The sequence below is a fragment of the Vicugna pacos genome, unplaced genomic scaffold, assembly GCF_048564905.1.
Source record: "Vicugna pacos unplaced genomic scaffold, VicPac4 scaffold_19, whole genome shotgun sequence".
NCBI lineage: Eukaryota > Metazoa > Chordata > Mammalia > Artiodactyla > Camelidae > Vicugna > Vicugna pacos.
The window spans coordinates 35606960-35632184 of NW_027328740.1; the positions used below are offsets into that span (position 1 = coordinate 35606960).

Sequence of the window (25225 nt, forward strand, 5' to 3'; positions counted from 1 at the left end):
ATTTGTTTTATGTAGTCTTAGTATGAAAGAAAACTTTGTCAGTGAGTATTGTAAGTAAAATCCTTACTCTTTTCTTTCCTGATGATGAATATCTTAGTTGTTTACATGGCTTAAGTATATTTCGTCATTTGTGAAATTTGAGTAATATGGTTTACCTTGTCTGACTGTGAGAGCTGGACGCCTTGTATACAAAGCACCATAGAGGTGCTTAATAAAAATGTGCTTTCACAGTGACTGATAGTTTAGAAGTATCAACTCTGAATACTAAAAAGGGTAGCTTATTTCTGATGCATATTCAATATGTGTATATATGATATACATTAATATGGCTTCAAGTAACTAGGATTGTTTTTTTTAAGTGCAGTATGAAGCTTTAATGAAATCTGTGTCATTCTAGTGAGACAGGGACTACTTAAATTGCCTTAAGCAGACGACCTTGAAGATTATTTACACAGAATGTAAGCTCAGAATTCATGTTGCCGTGTAACCATCCATCAGACATTTAATTTCTCGGGATTCTGACCAGAACCATTAAGTTTAGAAAAATCCACATTGATTATTATCAGGGAATAAGCTTCTCTCTTTTGTGACTAAAGAAAATTTTGATTTTTTTCTGCACTCTTTTCAGGTTTTAAAATTTCAAAATTTTGATTTGACATGTCACTTTTTTAATAGAGAGAATAAAGCTCATGCTGTTTTAATATGTAAATAAATGTTTTTGTATTTCAATACCCTTCTATGATTTCCTGGCTCTTTGAGAAGTATTTTGCAAGATACTTAGATTACCTACTGTTGGAAAAATACAGACGTGACTTTTATGAATATAGGCGTAGTACAGTTCTGTTGGTTTTTACTACAGTGCAAGACATGAGACCTAGGAGAGCTTTGCTGCTGATTGCCAGGAGGACAGATCTCAGGTCTCAGTCTCCCCTCGTGTAAAATGAAGTGGCTGGACTGGATTCTTTCCTCTTCTAAGATGAGCTTCCATGAGCCTATGTCTTTTGTTTATATTTAGGAGTATTAGCAATATCAGATTAAATACTGAATACCCCTCCATCCCCCCGAAGCAAAGTGCAGTATATGCTACATAAGCTTCTAGTTATCTGATTCTCGTTTCTCATCTTACAGTCAATTTTTGTGTTGCATGTTTCCCGGCAACCTGGAAGGTCTTTTTAGCCATAGGTGGCGCTGTTGCAACTTTTTACAGTCTTAATTTTTCTGTTTGTAAAATAAGGCTTAAACAATGTGAATTTATTTTGATTCCTTTGCTTAATGCTTCAGAATAGCACAACGTCCATTATGTCTTTCTACCTGGAAAATTTTTTCTGCTTATATCATAGTTTTATTCTTTTATCTCGCTGTGAACATTTCAGACTTGCTGTGCAAACAATGGCAAAATCGGGCTTTTCTTCTAGTGTTAGAAACCAGTGAGCCGGGATATTATAAAACAGCTAGAAGCTGCCTCTGGAGCACCATAAAGCTGAAAGGTGTGTTGAGTTCCCTGAGTATTGACCCCGCCGCTGTGTGTTAATTGGTGGGAGTTGATTTGGTACATATATGATGGGGTGTAGTTTCTTGACTTGGGTTTGCCTGCACGTGCTGACACTGAACCATGTGATCCTGAGTCAGCTCGTTCTGAGTTTTCCCCTCGTCTGTGAGAAGGGGACACTCATATCTGCTTTGTAGAATTGTGAGAATTAGTAATTATGTAACATGTTTACCACAGTGGGTATGTCAAGAGAGCTCATAAACTTTCGCTGCTGTTTTGTGTGCAGCCATCATTTTATAGTCTTTGGTAATTACAAAGAAACAAGAAAATAAGAAAAGCTGATTTTATGATGAAAGATATTTGAGGACGTTCCATAATTCCTACACCCATAATTTAGCATCAGCAGAGTCAGAACTGTTACACAGTCGCCCTGGACCAACGTTAAGCCACAGAAATTTTTGTTACTTCATATATGTTGGGGCCTAAGGGGAACCAATACTTATACACATGTTGTCTCCAGCAGCCAACTGAGAGATGACACAAAAGAGTAGGCAGGCGATAAATGTCTTCTTTGTTACTGATGAAGCCACGTTCTCCATGAACTTCAGGGCTGTGGATAAATGAGTGTCATGATACTGTGTCCCAGAAGTAGAGACTCACCCTGTCCCAGGTATCTCTGGGCCACAGCAAGCCTTCCCTTGAGAGAATGAGCCCCATCATGCACAGGGCTGTTCTGCAATGGAGCTGAGCATCCAGGGTGCTTCCCTAGGGTAGTCAACACTGGAGGGAAAGGAAGGGTTTCACATGCCCTGCTTGTCTCCCCGGAATCACAACTCAATCTGTTAATGTGAGGAGGGCTAGCTGTGGGCCAGGGGTCAGGGCTGTGAAGGGAGTAGCACTCTGCATGGCCCAGAGGAGTGGGGAGGAGGTATCCCTTCCATCAGTTTAAACAGGTGGTGGGATGGAACAGAAGGGTTCATCCCATGAGTTTATAAAAGGAGAAATAAGAATTTCCTTTGGGTATTAGTCTAGCCAGGAAACACAGAAGATGATTAGGAAGGAGACTTGTAAACCACTGTAATATTAATTTGACATTTGTTGAGCACCCAAAATGTGCTACATTCTTTTCTGAGCGTTTTACAGAAATGAATCCTTCAATCTTCTCAACAAGCGAGTAAGGAAGGTTTGATTGTTATCCCAGTTTCACAGTGTGGAAATTGAGGCACACAGAGGGTAAGTTGACCAAGGTCACAGAACTAGTAAGTGGCAGAGCAAGTATTTTAACCCTGGCTGTATGGTATTGTGGCGCCCAGAATGGGCTTTGGGTGTTTAGATGTATCTGCATCCCTCGATTTCTGTACGTCTGTGCATCAATTAGCCCAGAAAGGACAGGGAAAGGAGAGTTACACAGGTGCTCACAGTCGTGTCTCGGCAACTGTCCACGAAGAGTGCACCGTGATTAGAATTAATTGTTTTCCAGGCAGCAGATCTGTTGGTATAACAGAAATTTAGTCCATTGAATTCATCTAGAAATCCTTCCTGCTCTGCTTCTGTCCACACTTGCCATGTGACTGCCTGCCCGTGTTTGGGCCGTGGAGGAGAACATATACTCATGGTTGAACTCTGATATTGCAGTCTGGTTCATAGTTTCACATCTTCTGTTACATTAATAAGTTAAATTTCTGGTTTTCTTGCATCAGTGTCTCATGAGTTTGGTTAATGTGAAACCAGTCCATGGGAGCCCAGGGGTTATGATGGTATAAATTTTTAGCACGTTGTGGCACTTCTAGCCATGCAGACATGACTGGGGGATGTACGCCTTTCTCACTGATTTCTCCCAACAGCAGGGTCCTCTCACGGATGTGAGGCTGGGAGCTCTCTGAGTAGCTCAGTCAGAGGCCAAGTCCACCAATCCGAAAATGATGAAGTACCTGGAAGTGGGTTTAATAAAAGTAAAGGGCTTCCAGGTAGTCCGATGGGCTGTTCAAGAAATTTGGTGAAAAGCTGTCCACTGTCTGTGGTTTAGCTGCTTCTTTGCTATTGAAAAGTCTGGAGTAGATGAAGGGATTTTAAAAAGCAGAAAGGAGTGATTTCAGGTGGTACATCCACACCGGTGAGAAGTGATGGATGACCGCCTGTGTGAGGCACAGACAGAGTCTTACAAACTTCATAAAACAGCTTCAAATGCTCTGCCATCTGAGTGCGCTTCATATGGGGTCCAGTTCATCACTGGTCACGCTGTGAGGGCAAGTAACTGACGATGGCAGAAAGGAAACGGAGGCATCAAAAAGGTCTCACTCATGTTCCCTGTTTAAAGAATGTGGCACAGTGTATTATATTTGAGCTGGTTTTTCACTGAACAGTTTTTAGTGTTTTCTGGGACTCCCCAGTGCCCCAAGGTTCCATGCAGCTGGGTGTCCCCTCATTGCAGCTCCGTCAGCGCTTGCCCTGGGCTGATGTGGTGTCACGGGAAGCAGGACGGTCAGCGTCCCCGGCTCCTCTGAGCTCCGTCTCCTCATCTGCAGAGCCTGGTTTCCCATCCGTGTCTACTTAGTAGGGTTGCTGAGAATCACACGTGATGGTTATCAGGTGTGATTTCTGGTTGTCTCTGCGATTGGCAAATAGCCAATAATTGATAGAAACTCTTGTTTTTTTTTATTGTAATTGTGTCTCCTAGATTGCAGTGGTTTTTAGTCTGCATTTTTTTATAACTTTACTCATTTTTAAATATGCCCTTATTTTATTTATTTTTTTTTTGAGGTACTGGGGACTGAAGCCAGGACATTGTGCATGCTATGCAGGTGCTCTACAACTGAGTAATACCCACCCTCCTTTTCTGCACTTAAAAATAAATATTGCAATACACAAAATAGCTCTTAAACTCCATCATGGGACCTGGTCTCTGTATAGGCAAATGAACACGTATACTATTTCAATAAGAATAAATGCTGTTGAGACATAAGTTTCTGAATCTGTTAATGTGCTTAAAAACGATCATAGCTAGTGATAAACACGAGACTTAGATCAAGGACTTTTTAGGGTATGTTTTGCCATCATGGGAAATTACATTCTACCGAGAAGGCTAATTGGGTCTCTTTGATATTTGGATGGTTTAGCAGGTGATCAAGGCTTTCCAAAGCTGACAGTTTTGTATTTTAAACTAACTACAAAGTTATCTTCTAGAAGATGGAAATCCTAAGCTTGTGAATTCCCCAGTAATCCAGGGGGTATGTGTCTGTGTCTGTGTCTGTGTGAACGTTTGTGTGTGTGATTTCAGGAATGTAGAAATAAGTTCCATATAGACTTCTGATATCTTTCTCTTCCAGTTCAAGGTTTAAGCATATACTTACACAAATAAATTGATTTTCTTTTGTCATTTGGCATATTGGCGGGAATAAGAGGTTCTCATACTTGTTTCAGAAGGGTTGGGAAGCATGAGCTTAGAAAACGGGAGGAGAAAGAGGCAGGGAGACACTTCACACTTTGTGCAGTATATGAGAAACGGTAGCTTTTCTTTTCTCTTTTCTTCTAAAGCAAACTGGCTCTGAATTGTAACACACTATTACTCAGAATTGCTTTTCTAATCAGATACAAGTGCCTCAGATTTTTCAAGGCAACATGAATGATGAAATGTGTTTTAGCATTTATCTTTAAAAGTAGTTTTATTTCTCAAGTAAAAGACTATAGCCTGTTTCTTCCAGCGTCTCAAGAAATTCTCATTGATCTATGTACATGTTCTATGTGCTTATTTTCTTTTCTTTTTTTTTAAGTGCTTGTTTCATTGTGGTGTGAATCAATGTTTAAAATTTCTGGATTTTGATCTTTAGAAAATGCTGATATATCAGAACTGTTAAAAACCTGATTGTTCTTTGGTCCTTGTTTGGTGGGGCACCCTATTGATTACTCTTGTCTGTTAAAGAGAGAAATTCTTCCTCTAGCCTGCAGATCATTAAGTGTATGGTTTGCAGTATGCCTTTAAATTTCATTGAATGCATTGAACATGATTGTCCAGTGAATTTTGAGTTGACTCATAGTAATGACTTTGCTTTGATTCTGTGGCTTTTGCTCCTCTCCACAAGAGCTTGAATTCTCTGTTGCATTTTGTATACGTGTTCTTCACAGTGGAAGAAATTTTGCATTTTTTACAGAGGTGGTTTTTCCTAACACCTCTGAATGCCTTCTGTAATTGATACAACAAAAATCTGTTATTTCAATGCTTAATTATTTCATAAACTAGTTTTTGGCTTAATCAGAAACAATGACAGAGTGATAATAAAAAATAGGAAAACTTTCCTTCCTTTGAAGAATAGAAATCAGGTGGTCAGGCTCACCCATGCTTTGGGCCTGACACACTTAATCTCATGTCATTGTGTATCATGATTCGGAGATGGAGTTGCTTCAGGTTTATTGATTTTTGTTTTAACATTTGTGTTGAATTCTTTCTCCAGGCTTATGTATCCTGTTGGGTTTGTTGAAACTGTAGAAGGGAAACAAAAGCTTTTTTTGGTTTCCGGAGGCCTGAGTTGCTGATGATAAGGGTTGAGGGTGGGCTGAGGAACAGAGTGACACTCCCTCTGCTCCCAGCTGAAATTGATGAACAATGAAATCAATTAAGTGTATCGGTATTTGACCAATAGAAGTTAGCGAGCCCAAACTGGCTAGTTATGCCCAAAGAAAGTACTGAATTCACCTGCAGAATTAGGTGCTTTACCAAGAAGAAGCAGCTTAGAGCAATCAGAAAAATCAGTCCTATGATGAGATATAAAGTAAATATAATATCTTTTATTTCTGAAACTTTTCTACGTTAAGTTGTGTAGAGCTAAAATTAAGTTTCAAGCACCAGGAGTTAACAGTGTGGGTGGTTCTGTATGATCATTATTCAGGAATGTGCCTAGACTCTGCTAGAGTGGCTGAAGCTGGCAGGAAAAGACCCAGAGCCAGGATTTGTCACCTTAGGGTGTCCTCCATAATGGTTCCATGTGGGAGCCCATGATTGGGTTAACAAATTGTAACAGACCCCAGCCGCCTGTCAAATTTAAGAAGAAAACGTATGCTTAGTAACTGCTTTGCAAGCAAGTGCCTGTGCATCCTCACTCCTGTCTCCTTGCCTTAAAAAGCAGAGATAATGCTTTGCTTGCGTAGATGATGTTTTAGATAGCACTCTGCTCATCGCAAAGCAATGACCCAGGCCCACAGCTATAAAGGCTGGGCTTGTGTGCAGTTAGATACTCTATTATCCCCCAAGCAAGGACCTAGCTGGTCTGGTGGTCTGCTTTGTAATTCACATGTCTAAAGAATGTATCTTATTCCCCTCACCCCATGACTTACCTAAAGATACACTAAGCCTTTGTACTCATGGTGGATTCTACAATCTCTGTCTCATCCTTCTTTCCCCAAGTTCCTGCTTACTATCACACAACTGTTAATGACGTTTTCCTTTGATTATACACAATAAATATGGGATCATTTGAGAGGCTCGTGGAGTTGGGTCCCTACGCCCTCTCTCTTTCGTGACTTTTTCCACAGAGTCTTGAGTATTCATTCCCTGTACGTAAGACTTCTGCCAGCCAGAACCCACAGTTCCAGGTGAGAAGGATGCAGGCTTTATCTCTCCTACCTCTAGGGAGAGAGAGTAGAAAATTGAGATCTGCTCTTCCGTGGTCCCTTCCTGCCCCAGGTCTGCTCCAGTTCACCTGCAGCCTTCTGGCCTCTGCTCACACTGCCTCTGTCCCAGGACTGACAGCAGCCTTTTCTTCCCTGGTAAACATTTCCTGTGCCTTTTAGAAGTTGGTCTCTTCTCTGCAATACAACCCTGGCAGATGTGATGGTGGTAAACGTGCTGGAGGGCAGTCACTTGGGGACTGCCAGGAGCCATGCTGATTCTCCTGAGTCTCTCATTCGGGGTTACAGAACTGTCGAGCAGCAGAGGAAGCCCTTTAACGTGAGGCCAGCTCAGCATTGCATCACTTTCATTTTATTTTTGAATTTTCAGTGGAGAAATTATTTGTAGCAAACTGTTCCAGATTTTTGGCTGCCTGCTTTCCTCACCACCATTTCCTTGTTGGCTCTGGTGCTTGTTGTCCTGCTAATAACTCTGCAGTCAGATCTTGAACCCCTGATGAAGAGGATTATTTATTTTCTTTCCTTATATGATAGTATTTTACTTTCAAAATTCTGAGTTTTCTGTTCTTGGAGGAATTTTTTTGGGGTTTGGAGAAACAACTTTGCTCTTACCATCTTTGTGACCTGTTGCTATATGCATCTCACCTGTCTTCTGTCACTTGTGAGGCGGTTCCATTTGTGACCCTGTCCGGGTTATTCATGTTATAAAACATAAAATCTGTAAAAGTACAGAACCCTTTTACTCCGAAGACATTCCACAAATACTCCTTTAATCTGGGTGTGGTTTTAACAAGACACAAACATTAGAACATATACTTGCAGGTTGCCAGTGCAAAATCCCCAAATGAATAGTCTAGCTCAACATCTAAAATCTTTCTTATCTACCTTGGATATGTATGGATAAGTGAAGCAGTTTGCTAAGAACCCAAGACCAGGTTTAGGATACAGGCTGATGTAGCTCAGCGGGTCCTCCCAAGCTGATGCTCTGCCAGAGAGTGGGGTTGAGGGGAGAGGGCGTGCCCTGCCCTCCATGAGCTGACAGTTTCATGGCAAACACCTTCACAAGGTGAAGAAATTGGGGTTTCTTCTATGAACAGTGGGTCTGAAAAGAGCCCAAAAAGCATGGGAGTGACACAATCCCATTTGTCTCAAGTAGGGGAGAGTGGCTGTGGGGCCACTTGGGAGACTCGTGAGTCCAGGTGGGCTGTGTTGGTGGCTTCCACTTGAGCGGTAGGATAGTGGGTAAAAGCGAACAGATTGAAGGCATGTTTAGATGGTAAAAAGAAAGATTTAAAGCTGTCTGTGAAGGTAGGATGGAGTAAGGCCCAGGTTTCTGGGTGGATTAATGAGTTAAATGATGGTCCTGCTGTGCTCTGAGGAGGGAAAGCTGCAGAGGGATTTCTGGGGAAAAACTGATGAGTTCAGCTGTGGGTAAAGTGAAAGGTTGTTAGATGTGTGGTCTGGGATCTCAGGTGAGAGCCAGTAGTGAGTAGGGAGAGGGGAGAGAGACTTTCAAATAATTTTATCTTGTGAACATACATATAAGGATGAGTAATGACACACTTAACCCCTCTATATTCTGTATTTAAAACCCAGTAACATTTTGTTATATTGGTTGCAGGGGTTCTTAATTTTTTAATACAAATAAAATAAATAGAAACAAAATAGTGGAGTTAATGAATATCTTAGAGTTGATGTGTGTCCTTGTATGTATTTTGATTTCTCATCTTTATAAACATAATCTACAAAAAGTTAACTTGCTTAGAATAAGAGTTAAACACAGGGACATGACACACTCTGTTGGGGGTTGAAGGTGATATCTTTGGCAAATTATATAGCCTCTCTTTGCCTTTGTTGCATCTTCTGTGAATGCCCCCGTGCCCCTCATCACAGCTGATTTCCTAGACTAGAAGTTGGGAGGGAGGCTGCTGAAGGGAGTAAGAGGTGGCAACTGCTAGGAACAAAGAAGACAAAGACAAAAACAGATTAAAGCCGAGAAACTGAGTCCTAATACCCTCAAAGGAAAAATAATCCCGCAGTGTTTTGAGCCACTTATCGTAAGGGAAACAAAATCACGTGGATCCAAATCTCTTGAGCATATGTGTATTGTGGGTGGGAGGGTATCATCAGAAAAGGGTTGAGAAGAGGCTTTTTGGTTTCCCTTAACGTTTTCAGTAAGAATGGGGTGCAGAAGCAAAAACCACCCGCTACACAGTAGAAGGGGTTGTTTTGTGCGAAACTGACCAAAGTTTGGAAACCAGTCATCAGTGGTGCTGGGAAATGAAGAGGCTTCTGGATTGGGTGGGGCACTTGCTGTGACTTCCAGGTGACCTGCTGGCTGGGGTCTGTGAGGCGGGCAGTAGGTTTGCAGTGTGACCTGGGCATAATCCCTGGCTCTGAGGCTGCTGGTCTGACTAGCAGACCTGGGCAGATGCAGTCCTATTGGGGCATCTCGCGATGTGGCCTGGGACACCTGCCATGCTGAGGGCGAGAGGAGGGATCCCCTAAGGGGGTGTCCCTGTGAAGAGTAGAAACGTCCTCCTGCAGGGGAGGAAGAGCCTCTGAGCAGCGGGCCGGATGCACAGGCAAGAGCAGCCTGAGCACGGAGATTTCGGGGACCTGGAAGTCATAAAGTGGCCCGAACAGCCTTGTTCCTGAGAAACTGGAGGAAAAAGATGCTGCAAATGCAGGCTAATTTCAGACCCTGTGGTGGGTCATGAGTGATAGGAAAGAACTGGTCAGGCAGGCACGAAAGAACCCTGTGGTTGTCCCAGTTGGGGCGTCACACCAGAGGGAGGAGCAGAGTTATAGACTTTGTCACTTTTTATCTGTGTGACTTTGAACAATAACACCCCACCTCTCTCTATATATATCTTCATCTGTAAAGTGACAGAGTGACAACTCGTGTCATCAGAAGGCTTAGTTTAGCTCTGATCCTCATTGTCCAGTCCTGTCAGTGCTGCCCTGCAAGGTTCTGCAGTGGGTGCTCTTACCCTGAGATGGGAGGGCGTAGAAGGGCATTGTAGCACCCGAGGGCAGGAAGGGGTTGCTTTAAAAGCAGACATGTAGCCTCCTGCAGCTGCAGACCTACAGGCAGTTTGGTTTATGGTCGTGGAGAGGACTTTGGACGTCTTAGCGTCGTCTTAAGACTTGTTTTCCCTTGGGGACCTGATTTGCCTTTGCAGATTAATGTTGAAGATTTGGGCTTCTGGCAAAGCTGTTTTCAGAGATGGGCATATATGTAACATATAGTATAAAATGAAAGGTTTTATTTAATATTTGGGACTTTGTAGCTGTAGGGAACAGCTCTGTTGGCCTGGTTTCCACGGAGGACACTAGCAGTCGTCAGAGCGTGCGGGAGGGCAGGCAGCCTGCAGTGCTGCTGCAGGGGTTCTCCCCAGCAGGACGCTCTGCTGAGTTGACTCTTCTCTGAGTTTGGTTGGCAGAGGAGCAGACAGCAAAGTAATGAGTTCTGGTGGGATTGTATAATGACAGGAAGAAAGAGGGAGCCGTAGTTCTTAGGGACTACTACACTCTTTTGGTTCCTGATCCAGTGTGTCCCATTACACAATTGATGAGTTGTGTCTATTCTGGGACTTGATTGAAATAAACGTGCAGCCTGAATATTAAGAGTTATGTTTTATTTGTCAGAAGGACTCGAGCCAGGATGACCGCCTCTCAGAACACTCTGAGGGACTGCTCGCAAGAGTAGGGGAGAAGCTAGGATTATATAGGAGCTTTACAACAAAGACCAGGTAGTCAGAACAATAAAACATTGCTTGTTATCTAAAGAAAGCCAGGTATCTCAAGTTCATGAATTTAATGCTTTTCAATATATGGGAGGAAGCCAACATTTGGGCTGACTGAATATATACTTTAGACAAGCACCTAGCTATCTAGGGCCAGTAATCTGTCCTTTCTTATTCTGAGTCTGCTCAGAGGGCACCGTTGTGAATGGCTGCAGGCCTGTCTTCACTGGGGGGTGGCGGCAGCCGCTGATGACTTGTTTTCAGCATTCTTTGTTTAGTGACATGGTTGCAATATTTTCATTCAATTTGTAGTGTTTTCATTCACAGAAAATTATGGTATTACCCTGATTATGGATAATCTGGAAGCTTGGAATGGAACCGAGATGGAATTACTGCAGGTAACTTCTACTTTAATAAGCCATGTGTATACATGAACACGGAGGAAGCATACAAAAGGATTCGGTGGTGAATGGGAAGGGTTTCTGCACGTTACAGGAGAAGGCAAGGCAGAATTCTTCTTCTTTGTGGGCAGGTATGTGAGTCCAACTTTCCTTTCTGAAGTGCTTTCTGAGAACTGTTTATGGTAATGAACCATCATTGACAAACGGTGACACACATTGCATTTAAGAGCTGGCTGGCTTCAACTTGGGTATTGGACAGGTGGAATTCATAGGCAGTGGTCAGGTGGATGGGACAGAGATGGAGCCCAGGCCTGGGCCCATATTCAGGTTGAAATCGCCATTTACTCACCATAGCGCCTTGGACTTGAATGTAACCTCTCTTAAACTGATGGTGAGTCTGTGAAATGGGCATGATAATATTCGTTACTTCCTGGGCTTGTTGTAAGTTCTGAAGATTATTATAGCACACATGAAGCACTTAACACACTGACACTTAGCAGTGTACACTTTGTTCGACCACCACGCTTGGTGTGTGTCAGAGCCTTAAAGGCAGCATGTGTCTGTTTAGGATGCACTGGTAGCCCCTTGGCTACTTTGTGAATTTGGTGATTTCCTTTAATACTTGTAACTCTGTGTGCCATGGGCAGTTATTTTTATGGACAGATGAGGAATCTCAGGGTAAAAAAGACTGTGTAATTTGCCCAAAGTCAGACCATAATTTTGTGTGCAGGGGCCTCGGTTCAGCATGGGCTCCTGGGCCTTCTGCTCTCTCCGTTCAGCACCAGAGCCAGATGTGGGCTCGGCTGTTTCCCAGCCCAGAATATCCGGCAGGCCACAAGACACACCTGGTCCTGTGCTGCTTGAGCAAAATCTCCGGAGGAGAGGCAGTTACAAAAGGGATAAACATAAAAACAGACGACAGCAAATTGTGATCAGCTCTGAGAAGGAAAGGAACACGTCTGGCCGTGCAGAGCTGGGAGCTTTCCCGTCGGGGCTGCTCTGGGGGCGCTCATCTCAGCTAAACAAGCTGTGCTGCTGCACCAAGGCAGGAAGGCAGGGCGCGTGTGGCCAGGTAGACAGGGCCTCGTTGATCGTACTCATTCCCTATTAAGTGGCAGGTGTCACAGGCACTTAACTAATAAACAGACGTTGGCCAGAATCATCACGCATTTTGCTTGGTAGTTTTATTGGCGCCAACTTTGAGAGGAGGTCATTGAAGCTGGGGAGTTTGCTGCATGCCCGTGATTACCATGGAAATACCCCCACTGGTCTTTCAACCTAGACTGGTGTGGCTGTCATGTCCCAGCCCTGTGAATGGCATCGTGCAGCTTCTCCCAAGTGGCCCAAATGACTGACATTGATATGCTTAATTCGTAGGAAATGGTATGTGGCAATAAGAGAAAAAGGTAGTAAGAAATTGGAAAACTAGAAAATAACCAATTCTTCCCCTGCTGGGGGACCGTACCCTGTGTCTCTCACCCCACTCACTGCCTGTCACCTCCTCCCTGCCGACTCCGTGTTCAGAAGCCACTCTGAGCCTTTGAAGAACATTTTGCCTCATGACACTGTTGACTAGGACCTGCGACCTCTCTGTCCCTGGTTTACTCTCTCTTCAAAGCCATTTAAATTTCTTGCAGGCTCCTCCACTCAAATGTAAGAATAGCCCCTTTAAACTTCTTGATGCAGCTCCTTAATGAAGATCTTGGGAAGGAAACCTAGCCAAAACCTGGGAGGTATTCACAGAGTGAATGTAACCTGAGCATTTTTTGACGTTCAGAATCAGAGCGGTGGGAGACACAGGAAGGCCTTTTTAAGTTAGCAAGTGGAAAGAGAAAGGACTCAGGATGTTTGAGACTGAAACATCTCGGTCCCAGCCAGCAAGGCACCTGCGTTCAGGATGGTGTGTGGGGAGTGCAGAGTTCTCAAAAAGAAAGAAGTGGTGGGATGGCAGGGAGGACATTTAGGTACTTAACTGGGGAAGGAAAAAGTTGGCTGAACAATTCATGGTTGAACAAGAGGATTGTGACATGATGTGCTTGTATTTTGGAGAGAAGGGTTTTGTGGAGCCAGGCCTAAGGAGAAATCTCTCTGACTGGGGAGTCAGCACAACAAAAAAACACACAGAACCAGGCAGACCCCATGGCCCCTGATGGGGGAGAGGCTGCCCACCAATTGGAGACCTGGAGGCTGCTTCTGTCCCTTAGCTGGGGCCTCAGACCTCACTTCACATCCCAGTCCTGTTGATACAAGAAAAAATATGTGGGGCATGAGAAGGGCTGTGTCCCAGGCTTCCGTTGAGCCCCTGGGATGTGCCCCACCAGATTTTGTTCCTTGGCTTCATGCAGTAAAGAATTCAAGAACAAGCCAGTGTTGAGTAAAGGTAGATTTATTCAGAGAGATACATTGACAGGCATGAGAAATGTCACGAAGTATGGGGGTTTGATGCTCAGATTAAAAGTAGGCACACACTCCACAGAAATAGTGTGGGCCTTCTCCGAAGAGGTAGAGAGAGGGGTTCCTGGGATGTGGCTCTGTGTTGCTCCTTTTCTTGGGCTTCGTGGTTTCATATGCTAATAAGTAGAAGGACCAGCCTTAGGGCAAGGGGCTGGGATTCCAGGGAGTTGGCCATTTTCCACCCTTTGACCTTTTGTGGCTAGCCTTGTGACGGCCATGGTGCCTGGGGCCGTGTTATTCACCATGTTACTATTACAATGGGTGTATAATGAAGCTCAGGATCTACTAGAAGTTAAATCTCTTCATCCTGAGCCTCAAGACCTATTGGGGGTTGAATTCTCCACCATTTTGATGTTAATTGCTGTGGTCTTTCTTGAATGGCTTGCTCTGCCCCCTTCCATCCTGTCTCACTGTGATGACACAGAGAGAGCAAAGGCCGGGCCCTGCGTGTGTTCCTGCATTTAACAGCGGGAGATGTGGGGTGGGCTGAGGATGACTCTGAGTGGTGAGAAATATGTTTCAGATTTTCCCACATGAGACATGGGGACCTGCCAGCAGCCATTGCAGATTTATCTCACGGGCATTATCGCTTGTGTTGTTACGGAAACAACAGGCCAGCCAAGAAATAAGCAGCACTCAGAGGGTGGGAGTACTGAGATTTATTATGCCAGCGGGCTCAGAGGGGCTTCTGTTCCCAAGCCCTGAGCACATCCAAGACGTGCACATGAGGTTTTATAGGGTTAATTACAAGTATGTGGCTTTTAGCCAATAAGGCTCGAACAACAAAAAGCAAGGAATCAGTACACTGAAGCTTATCAATTTGGAACAGATCACGTTACTGACAATTGTTGACCTTGGATTTACGAGTTAGCTTGTTAGCCCAGTAAACTGACACTGAACTTCAGATTTACGAGTTAGCCCAGCAAAACTTAGATCAGTAAACCGACACTTATCACACTTAGATTTGTGACTTAGCTTGTTAGCCCAGCTGGGGTTTTTGTTCACAGTGTCACTCATCTTTTCTATTTTTCTTTTATTTTTAAAGTATTTAATCCAAATTTAATATCAGGATTTTTTTGGAAAGAAATTTCTCTTTTTCTTTTCTTTGGGGCTCTTTTGGGGGGTAGGTAATTAGGTATATTTATCTGTTAGTGGAGGCCCTGGGGCTTGAACCCAGGACCCTGTTCACACTAAGCACACGCTCTACCACCTGCCCCATCATCTTTTTCTTTTTGCTTTAGCTGCCAAGAATCTTACAGCTGAATTTCTAGTCGGCCTTTAACACTTGCCCTGACTTCATGGAATCCATTTTTATGAGTTTACCTCCCCCTGGTTTCATTTAAGTATTGAATCTCCATTTTCTCTTCACTCTCAGTTTTGCCTTTTTGTTGTTATGGTTGTTAAGCTGTGTTTAAAAAATTGTTTAATTTCTCTTTTAGCAGGAGGCTGAAGTAAATAAATATGTAAACAAACATCACACTTAAATGCTTTTATATATTCTAAGCTGTTTAGTAGTTAATTAAAAACCAAATTGAATATTAAAGGGATAACATTTTTAAATTATTTTTTAATTTTTTATAAAGACATAGCTGATTTAAAATATATGTTTCAGGTGTACAATAGATGCTCCATTTATAGTTACTGTAAAACATTGTCTGTATTCCCTGTGTTGTAAGATACATCCCTCTAGATTGTTTACATTACATGTTGCAGTTTGTATAAGAAAGTTGGGTAACGCAGAGTCTGGAACGTGGCTGTGTATGACTCAGGTTCACGCTCACCCTGCCTGTCAGAGCTCAGGCCTTCACTCCTTTCTGCAGGGGAGCGAGTGGAGGCAGCTCTCATCAGCGCTGGCACCACACTCTGAGTGGCAGTGACAGCAGTGACTGTGTGTGGACGTGAAAATTGTTGTTCCAAGAGTTTTACATGCTTTTCTGCATTTAATAATTAAAGCCCTCCTGTGAGGAAGGGTTTTAAGTTTTTAATGAATAATACATTTTATTTTGATATTGATAGACTTCAAAACTCCGGAAAATTTACAGGAGTAGTACAATAAATGCTTAGATACAGTTCACCTTAAAGGGCACTATTTGCCCTTTTGTGACGGGCTTATTTTAGCATAAATTTTCAAAGTTCATTCATATTGTAGCCTGAATCAGTACATTATTCTTTTTGTTTGATAATATCCTTTTCCTTTTTTTTCGTTTTTGGTCTATTTAAAAATATTTTCATTGAAGTCTAGTCAGTTTATAGTGTTGCATCAGTTTCTTGTGTACAGCACAAAACTTCAGTTAAATAGGAACATACCTGCATTCATTTTCATATTCTTTTTAAACATAAGTTACTATAAGTTATTAAATATATTCTCCTGTGCTATACAGTATATACTTGCTGTTTATTGTATACATACTCAGCATCTGCAAATCTTGAACTCCCAATTTATTCATTCCACACCCTCTCCCCTCTGGTAACCATAGTTTGGTTTCTATGTCTCTGTGTCTGTTTCTGTTCTGTAGATAAGTTTATCTTTTTGTTCCTTTGTTTTTGTTTGTTTTTTTGTTTTAGATTCCACATGTGAGCGATCTCATATGGTATTTTTCTTTCTCTTTCTGGCTTATTTCACTTAGAATGTCATTCTCCTGGTCCATTCATATTGCTGCAAATGGCATTATTTTATTATTATTTTATTGCTGAATAGTAGTCTATTGGACATATATACTACAACCTCTTTATCCAGTCGTCTGTCAGTGGACATTTAGGTTGTTTCCATGTCTTGATATTTTAAATAATGCTGCTGTGAACATTGGGGTGAAACTGTCTTTTTGAATTACGTTTCCTTTCGGATATATGCCCTGGAGTGGGATTGCTGTGTCATCTGGGCCCCCAAGGTTTTGTCTTTTGAGGAACCTCTATACAGTTTTCCACAATGGCTCCACCAAACTGCATTCCCACCACAGTGTAGGAGTGTTCCCAATTCTCCACAGCCTCTCCAGCATTTAGTGTCTATGAACTTCTGAATGATGGCTATTCTGACTGGTGAAAGGTGATACTTGTTTTCAGTTTTGATTTGCATTTCTCTGATAATGATATTGAGCATTTTTTCATGTGCCTATTGGCCATTTGTATGTCTTCATTGGAGAAATGTTTCTTTAGGTCTTCTGCCCATTTTTGGATTGAATTGTTTGTTTTTCTTTTTTATCAAGTGTAAAAGCTGTTTACATATTCTGGGAATTAAGCCCTTGTCACTTTCATTTAATGCAACTATTTTCTCCCACTCCATAGGTTGTCTTTTTGCTTTAATTTTTGTTTTCTTTTCTGTGCAAAAGCTTGTAAGTTTAATTAGAACCCACTTGTATATTTTTGCTTGTATTTCTATTGCTATAGTAGACTGCTCTTGGAAAATATTGTTGAGATATATGTCAGATGTTTTGCCTATGTCTTCTTCTAAGAGGTTTATAGTGTCTTGTCTACAATTTTTAGTCTTTAAGCCATTTTGAATTCATTTTTTTGTATGTTGTGAGGGGGTAGTCTAACTTCATTGATTTACATGCAGCTGTGCAGTTTTCCCTGCACCATTTGCTGAAGAGGCTGTCTTTGCTCAATTGTATGTTCTCACCTCCTTTGTCAAAGATTCAATTACCAAAAGTTTGTGGGACTATTCTTGGTAATTTTGTTTATCCATTCATTGATGGATGTATATTTTTAGTGACTTTTAGCTACTCTGAATGATACTGCTATGAATATTGATGTGCAAGTTTTTGTGAGAATACATTTCCATTCTGTTGGCTGTACAGTTGGCCCACCATATCTGTAGTTTCCACTTCATGGATCCAGATGGCTGATTGCAAAGGGACTTGATCATCCTTGGATTATGGTATCCAGGGTGGGGGTTCCTGAAACCAACCCCCCGAGGACACTGAAGGATGACTCTACATGTAGGAGTGGAATTGCTCAGCCACATAACTCTAACCTTTTGAGGAAACATCGGGCTCTTCCAAAGAAACTGCACCATTGCCCCTTTCCAACGGCTGCATATTGAGGGTATCCATTTCTCTGCCTCCTGATTGACACTTGTTATTGTCCATGTTTTGATTATAACCATCCTAGTGAGTTTAAAATGAGATCTCATTTTGATTTTGATTTCGCTAGTGATGCTGACCATCTTTTCAGATGCTTATTGGCCAATTGTGTATCTATTTAAATCCTTGGCAAATTAAAAAATTGGGTCGATTTTCTTTGTATTGTTCAGTTGTAAGCATTTGTTTTATATCCTGGATACTAGTCTCTTATTAGATATATGCTTTGCAAGATTTTTCTCCTATTCTGCAGATTGTCATTTCACTTTAATTTTTTTAAACATTAAAACAATTTCTTTATAGGGGAGGTAATTAGATTTATTCATTTTGTTTTTCTTCCTTAGCACGCACTCTATCATTTGAGCTACCCCTTTCCCCTTTCATTTCACACTCTTGATGTTGTCCTTTGTAACAAATGATTTTCATTTGATGAAGTCCATTTTATCTATTTTGTTTTATCACTTGTGCTCTTGGTATTGTATCTAGGAAGCCATAGCCTATCCTATGACCACAAAGATTCATACTATGTCTTCTTTAAGAAAGTTCATATATTTAGTTTTTACGTTTCTGTCTGTGATCCATTTTGAATTAATATTTGTTATATAAAATACGGGGTCCAGATTCCAGATTCATTCTTTTGCCTTCAGATACCCAGGTGTCTCTGCTCCATTTGTTGGATAGACTATACTTTCAATGGAGTGTTGTTGGCACATTTCTGGAAAACTGACTGTAAATGTAAGTTTCCCCCCAGGATTTTTTATTGTGTCTCATAGATTTCTGCATCCAAACTTATGACAGAAGCATAATGACTTGAGTGCTATAGATTTGCTGTAACCTTTGAGTGAGTCCTCCAAATTTGCTCTTCTTTTTCAAGATTGTTTTGGCTGACCTGGGTCCCTTGCTTTCAATATGAATTTTGGGATCAGTTTTTCAATTTTTGCAAAGAAGTCAGCTGGAATTTTGATAGGGATTCCATTAAATATGTAGATTACTTTGGGAAGTCTTAACATTTTTAACAATATTTTCTACCATTGCATGATCATGGGATGCCTTCCATATATGAAGTTATTTTAAAATTTTTTTGGTGATACTTCAAAATATTCAATGTACAAATCTTGTAAACTTTTGTTAAATGTATCTCTCATTTTATTTTTTATGCAGTTGTAAATGGAACGGCTTAGCTTCATAAGGGTGGGACTATATATATCAATTTATTTATTTCTAGGATTCCTACATAGCAAATACACTAGGTTTATATTTGCTACATTGATCTATCCACAATTCTTCCCACCCCCATGTCATAAGAAACCAAGACCCAGCTTAAGCCATCTGAACACCTATGTGGAAGTGAGAAATGAGACTTTGGGTGGGGTTTGTGTAGATGATACTGAGATCTTATTCAGGATGGCTTCATCTTAATTTCTTTTAAACAATCCTTTCAGAGTACATAGTCAGATACATTAGGAAAATGCTGTTTTGATGTGCGGAGGAGCTAAGACTATAATTTTCAAGTAATTTCTAGTGAGAGTGTTGTACTTGAAACATAATTTGCATCAATCTTTGAAGATTTATGTTTCAGGAGCTTTGAGTAAATAATACCTGTCTTTATTCAATAACTGCAACTAAATGCTCAAGCAACATGTAAGAGTTTGAGCAAACTGCTCCCACCCCGTAGTGCTGGTTGGTTGCAGCTGTAACTGGAGTCAGCGCTTACCTCGCCCAGTACACTTGTGCTGATCTGCTCAAAACAGTTCGTCCAACAGTTTGTCGGTAGTCTTTTAGACAAAGCCATAAAGCATTGATTTAAGGTTGCTGGAATGTAATCTATTCTTATTAATATTAAGTAAGCACATATTGAGTACTTACTGTATGTTGGGAATTGTCCCGCAGCCTCACATGAATATTACTTCTAATAAAACCTCTCATATTTCCCTGTTATTTGCACTTTACAGATAAGGAGACTGAGGATTAGGTCTTCTCTCTTTTGGGGGGAGCTCATTATCAATGATGGGAAGTTGTAAGGAAAAAGATATTGATTCATCCAGAGAAAATATTTTTCTGAGATTCAGTATTGAAGAAGGTAACCACTGAAGAGGGTGATCATTGTTTGAGTGAGACGAGCCCCGGGTTGTACGGAGTCAGCATCCCTGTCCTGGACGCTGCACGTGTAGAGCTGCGTGGTGGGTGAGGCGGCGCGGCCGCGCAGGGAAAGCGGATGCCGGGCCGTTGGGCTGTGCTCAGGCCCGGTGGGGCTTTCTCCTAAGAGCAGTGGACCGTCATTGACAGATTTTAAGTAGGCTAGTGCGATGCTCTCGTAGATCACTTTTGTCTTGTAGAATGCTTAGAAACATTTAGAAGGCTCGGCAGGAGGTGATGTGATGAGTCAGAGTAGGGTGGCTGCGAGGTGTAGCAGTGTTCAATTTTCAAGTGATTTTCAGTCCCAGGTTTGTGGCTCAGTAGCCGTGTCACTTTGGATGACACACCCAAGGAAGTGAAACAATTTATCTAATCAATAGAAGCAGTGATGTACCGAACTCCCAGGACTGCTGTGTAGATCCAGTGAGATAACGTGTGCACAGTGTGCAGCATGGTCCCCAGCACAGAGTCAGTGCTGAGGGAGTGCCAGTGAGTACCTGGTAGGAGAGGTGTGGGTGGTGGATCTCGTTGACTGAGGAAATTTGCCCCTGAAGGAGGGGTCTTGTCACATCTGTGAGTGATTGGCCTGAGCTGGGAGAGGCAGGGAGACCTTGCCCCCGACCAAGGGCCCTGGGCAGGATGGCTATGGGAGGAACACCGTGAAGTTAGCTCTTTGCAGGTGGAGTTGGAGGTGCCCTTGAGACATCTAAGTGCAGTGTCACAATCACAGAAGTGGTCTGATCCCGGGCTGTGCATTTTCCTGCTGAGATATTGATCTCTGAACACGAAGACATACTTTACAGGACAAGTGAATAGTAGTATCATCTCTCATCAAAGCTCACATCTCTTTATTCATCACTCACTTTGCTAATTGGGTACTTACAGAACACACTTCACTGTCCTCCCCTGGGCTCAGGCTCCACAGAAAAGAGCTGGTGAGTCTCCCTCTTTTCCAGAAGAAGACACACTTAGCTGGTAGACTTCTATACCTCGCCAGACTTAGAATTTTAGGTTGTTGATTTAATTCTATTTTCTGTTGGTCATCTCCTGACAGGAGAGACGTTTTACCTCATGGTCAGGTTTCAATTAGCTGTTACTGAGAATTGCTGGTCTGATCCATAGTGTATTTATTCTATTAACTTTGTAGAGTACTTATCATTTTTCTGTCTTTGCTCTTTAATTTTGTTTGCCCCTTCAATTTTCTATCTTATTTGGGACCTTATTTTATTTTTTAATTAAAAAATGTCTATTAGCAGTTAACAAAACAAAAGCAAAGAAAAAATGCACATGATAGCTAAATTTAGAAAATATCTTGTGTGTTTTCTGTCTCAGCAATGGAGGGTTCTAGAAACTCGTGAAAAGCTTCATTACATAAGTTCCTTTAAATTCTGATTAAGAAATAAAACCTTCCTTCCTCATCTTTCAAGCTGCACAGCTAATTGTCAAGAAAGTGAGGGGAAATTCTCAGAAGCCAAGACAAACCAGAAAGCAGGGATTCTGGGAGATACGTCAGCCTTAGAAGCCCTGGGGTGCCGGTTGGCTCCTGAACTGAGTTTCAGTTGCCCTGGCAGGAGGGCAGGAGGTGAGCCTGTGGCCTCTCACACTGGGAGTTGGATGGCTGTTCTTATATAAGGCCAAACACATCCTGAGAATCCTGCTTTATAAAAGGTTGAATTAGAAAGAAAAGAATAAAAGCATTCCTCAAGGCAAGGAAGTAAGGAAAGTAAAATTTTTTGGAAGCGGGAAAAATAACATATCCAAAGTAAGGATTTAGTTTAAAGCTGTTCTGGCATGAGAGTGACCACAAACCCATGGCAGAAAATCACAGCTCCTCCCGGAAAGAGAAGGTGTGTTTTGAATGAATCAGTGGACAGCCATTCTGAAAAAGGCCTCCAGAGTCTTCTGGATCAAGATACTGGACTCAAACACCTCCCTTCCATGGTCTCATTTAAATAACCAGAAAGGTTTTAAAGGAAAGAAGCCATAATCATAGTTCTATTTATTGACATTACTTTATGCTAGGAATTCAAAGGTGACTATGGAGTTGTCTCCTCTTTTATGGACCTTACTTTCTATTTGACATAGTTGGGGAACTTGGTGGAGGGTGGTGTTAGTATGTTGCAATTAACCAGGAGAGGAGTTTAAGAAAGCAGTGAAGGGTTGGTGACATTTTTCGCTGAGGACAGTCCTGTTCAGTTGGCTTGTAATTACAGGCTCGTTGAGTTGTCACTGGAGGGAATTAATCTTAAGGAATTTGGACTTAGCTCAGGCCTCTTCAGAATGGACAAGTGAACCTGGAGAAAGACAGTCAAATCTGTGCAGACATTGAAGTTCACTTCAACATGTGGTATCCATGAGCCAAAGATAGGACTAGTAGGCAGCACTTCTTGAGGACAGAGGAGTGGTTTTTAAGGTTCTTCAAGAATGAATCCCAAGGTACCGGGATGGCCAGTTGTCAAACTGTGACTTTGCTCTTTGGACGGTGTATCCACCAAGGGTATTGGCCGTTTATAAGTTTCCATTTCTCCTTAATACATGTCAGGTTATGAGGACGTGGGCATAAACGTTTCACACCTTGTCAAGGTGACTTTGGGTACCTGCCTAGAATCATGGGCACAGTTGCGGCTGCGTCATACATCTTGCCGCACATCCCGCTCCCCGGCTCCGTGATCACGGCAGAGTGGTTCCTTATTGAGCTGTCCATCTCCTCTGTGACATCGTAACCAAACAAAAGATTGGAGAGTATTAGCTTGGCTTTTTTCTTTTCTAACATTCCCTTCAAATTATGATGACTGATAGTGGACCCAGTTACGTTTGCAGATGATTTACAAGTAGGGCTGTCAGTACAAACCTTGTAATCCCCGCTGTGTGATCTAGAGAAGAAAGTTACACTCTTTCCAAATTGTTTTGATGCACTTATGTGGGAAAATGATGTATGTTTGAATATGTATTTCCTCTCTTACTCATCATGGCTAGAGATGAATATTTGTAGACATGGAATGAGTACTCTGTATTTGAACTGTATGGTCCCCTAAATTCTCCCCAGCTTTTTAAAGTCATCACTGGAGTGCTACCTCCAGAGTGCCGCAAAGCATCCAACACTGCCTGCTCTTCGGACACTGTAAGTTTCCAAGTTGGAGAAGGCTGCTGGCTGGTGAGGCAATCTCTCGCACATCTCTGGTTGGGTGATGTGAGCTGAGAACACAAGAATTGGCAGACAGTAACTAACCACGATCACGTCCATTTCTGGAACACTCATGGAGGATTTTACACCTATGCTAGTGGAATACGTTATTTCATTTAGTTTTCCCAAAAATCATAATTAGATTTTATCACCTGTATTAAAAAGGAAACTGTCAAAGCGAGTGACGTGCAGACTTTGGACTGGAACACGGGTCTTTCTGATCCCTGTCTCTGTTCCCTCCCCGGCCTATCCTTGCAAATGACCAGGAGACTCTTCCTCTGTCTTGAGTTTCCCTCTGATGTTACCGCTCTCTTTGTTTCTAAGAGAGGAAAACAAGTCTAAACTTACTTTCCAGTTGGAAATGGAATGGAGAGTTAACGTTGGAAGCCGGGAGAATCTGTCCTGTGATGAAGTGGTCTCCGAGCCACTTCCACTGGGATGTCACATCACTGTCTGGGCCCCTTGCTCAGCCTGTGCACAGGTGACAGCGCAGTTGTGCCGAGCAGTCCTCCCGGACAGGGCAGTGGGTTGGAAATGAGTTTGGGGATTTGGTTTCATTACACAAGTTCCTGAGGGCCTTGACCTGGCACTTCGAGTGGGAGCATTCCCTGTCCCACAGACTGTGCTCTGGGCCCGTGCAGACCTGACGTGGCCTCAGCCTGAGTCTCAGGGCCCGTGGTGATGAGGAGCATTTTAGCCCAGGGTCTGCCGGAGGCTCTGAGACTACTGGGCTGTGGGACTTTGTCCAGGATGATAATAATTCCTCCCCGAGTTTCAGATTTCCTTGCCTGTGAGCCGGGGTAGTAGTTGTTTCTGAGATGATTGTAATGATTCAGTAATGGGCGCAGCGTGTGCTGACAGGTAGCTGGGTGCTTTAGGAGCAGAAGTCGCAGTCACTCTGTCAGCCTCTCCCTGTGCGCTCTGTGCTTTGAGAAGTTGTGTGTTTGGTGAAAGTCCCGCCCAGACCCTAGGGTCTAGATGAACTGTTGTTCCTTTACTTTCCCTTCCTCTTCCTCTTTCCCTTCTCTGTGTCCCATGTTTAGGTAGCAGATTCCTCTATTTCAGGGAATACGGGCTTTTCTAGTAAAGGGACAGGTGGAATGCGGAGAGGTGGGGCCCAGAGGGGGTCTGGAGTGTCTGCACAGTGCTGCTTCCCTGCGTTTCTGCATCCGGTCCCATCAGTGCACTAAGTCAGCCTTCCTCTTCCTTCCTGTGTCATCGGGTCTCTGTTTTAAGGGAAAACCATTTTTATGGGTCTTTTTTCACTTACGTGTTTCATTCAGATGCTTGTTGCTTTTCTCCCTGTGCTTCAGCGTTCTGAGGAGAAAATTCAGCCGTGCAGCATCCTCTCCGAGCTCTACGAGTTGATCGGCTTCCACTGCAAGTCCACCTTCTTCAAGCGGGTGGCCCCCGTGCGGCACGCGGCCCCCGGCATCCCGGAGCCTGGCGGGAAGGCCTGCTCCCGACTCCTCCTGCAGACGCTTCCTGGCTACAGTCTGTCACTGGACTTGCAGGACTTCAGCAAATGTGTTGGAACTAAAACATTGCTTCAGCCCCATTAACCATGCCTGGTTTGGGCCCTGCTGTCCTGCCTCATCAGGGTGAATCTTGATTCATTTAGAACAGGGCTCAGCAGACTTTTCCTTTCAAGGGCTTGGGGGTAAATATTTCAGGGTCTGAAAACCTCCTGATCTCTGGTGCAGCTGCTCAGCTCTACTGTTTAGATGCCAGAACAGCCAGATAGTCCACACACCCATAGAGCTTTATTAACAGCAGTGGCTGGGGCTGGATTGGGTGTATGAACTGCAGTTTGCCCCCACAGCCTCCTCAATATTGACACCTGCACCAGAGTGTACATTTGTGACAATGGGTGAACCTACACTGACATGTCATCATCACCCATAGCCCATAGTTGACACTAGGATTTACACATTGTGTTGTGCACTCTGTGGGTTTGGACAGATGTACAATGACATGTATCCACCATCACAGCATCATACAGAGTCGTGTGTCTTAGTGACCTTAAAATGCTCCGTGCTGCACCTCATTCATTGCTCTTTCCCCTCTAGCCTCTGGCAGCCACTGATCTTTCAGTCTCTGTGTTTTTCCCTTTC

General features: G+C 42.7%; 1 protein-coding gene across 1 annotated transcript in view; it reads left to right on the forward strand.

The window, feature by feature from the left end:
• The window catches only part of LOC140692908 (uncharacterized), a 417598-nt gene extending 392652 nt beyond the window's left edge, over positions 1–24946 (forward strand). Inside the window, exon 7 of the mRNA XM_072957117.1 lies at positions 24425–24946. Coding sequence (XP_072813218.1) covers positions 24425–24673 — 249 coding nt within the window. The 3' untranslated portion in view covers positions 24674–24946. The remainder of the gene's footprint in view (positions 1–24424) is intronic.
• The last annotated feature ends 279 nt before the right edge of the window (positions 24947–25225 follow it).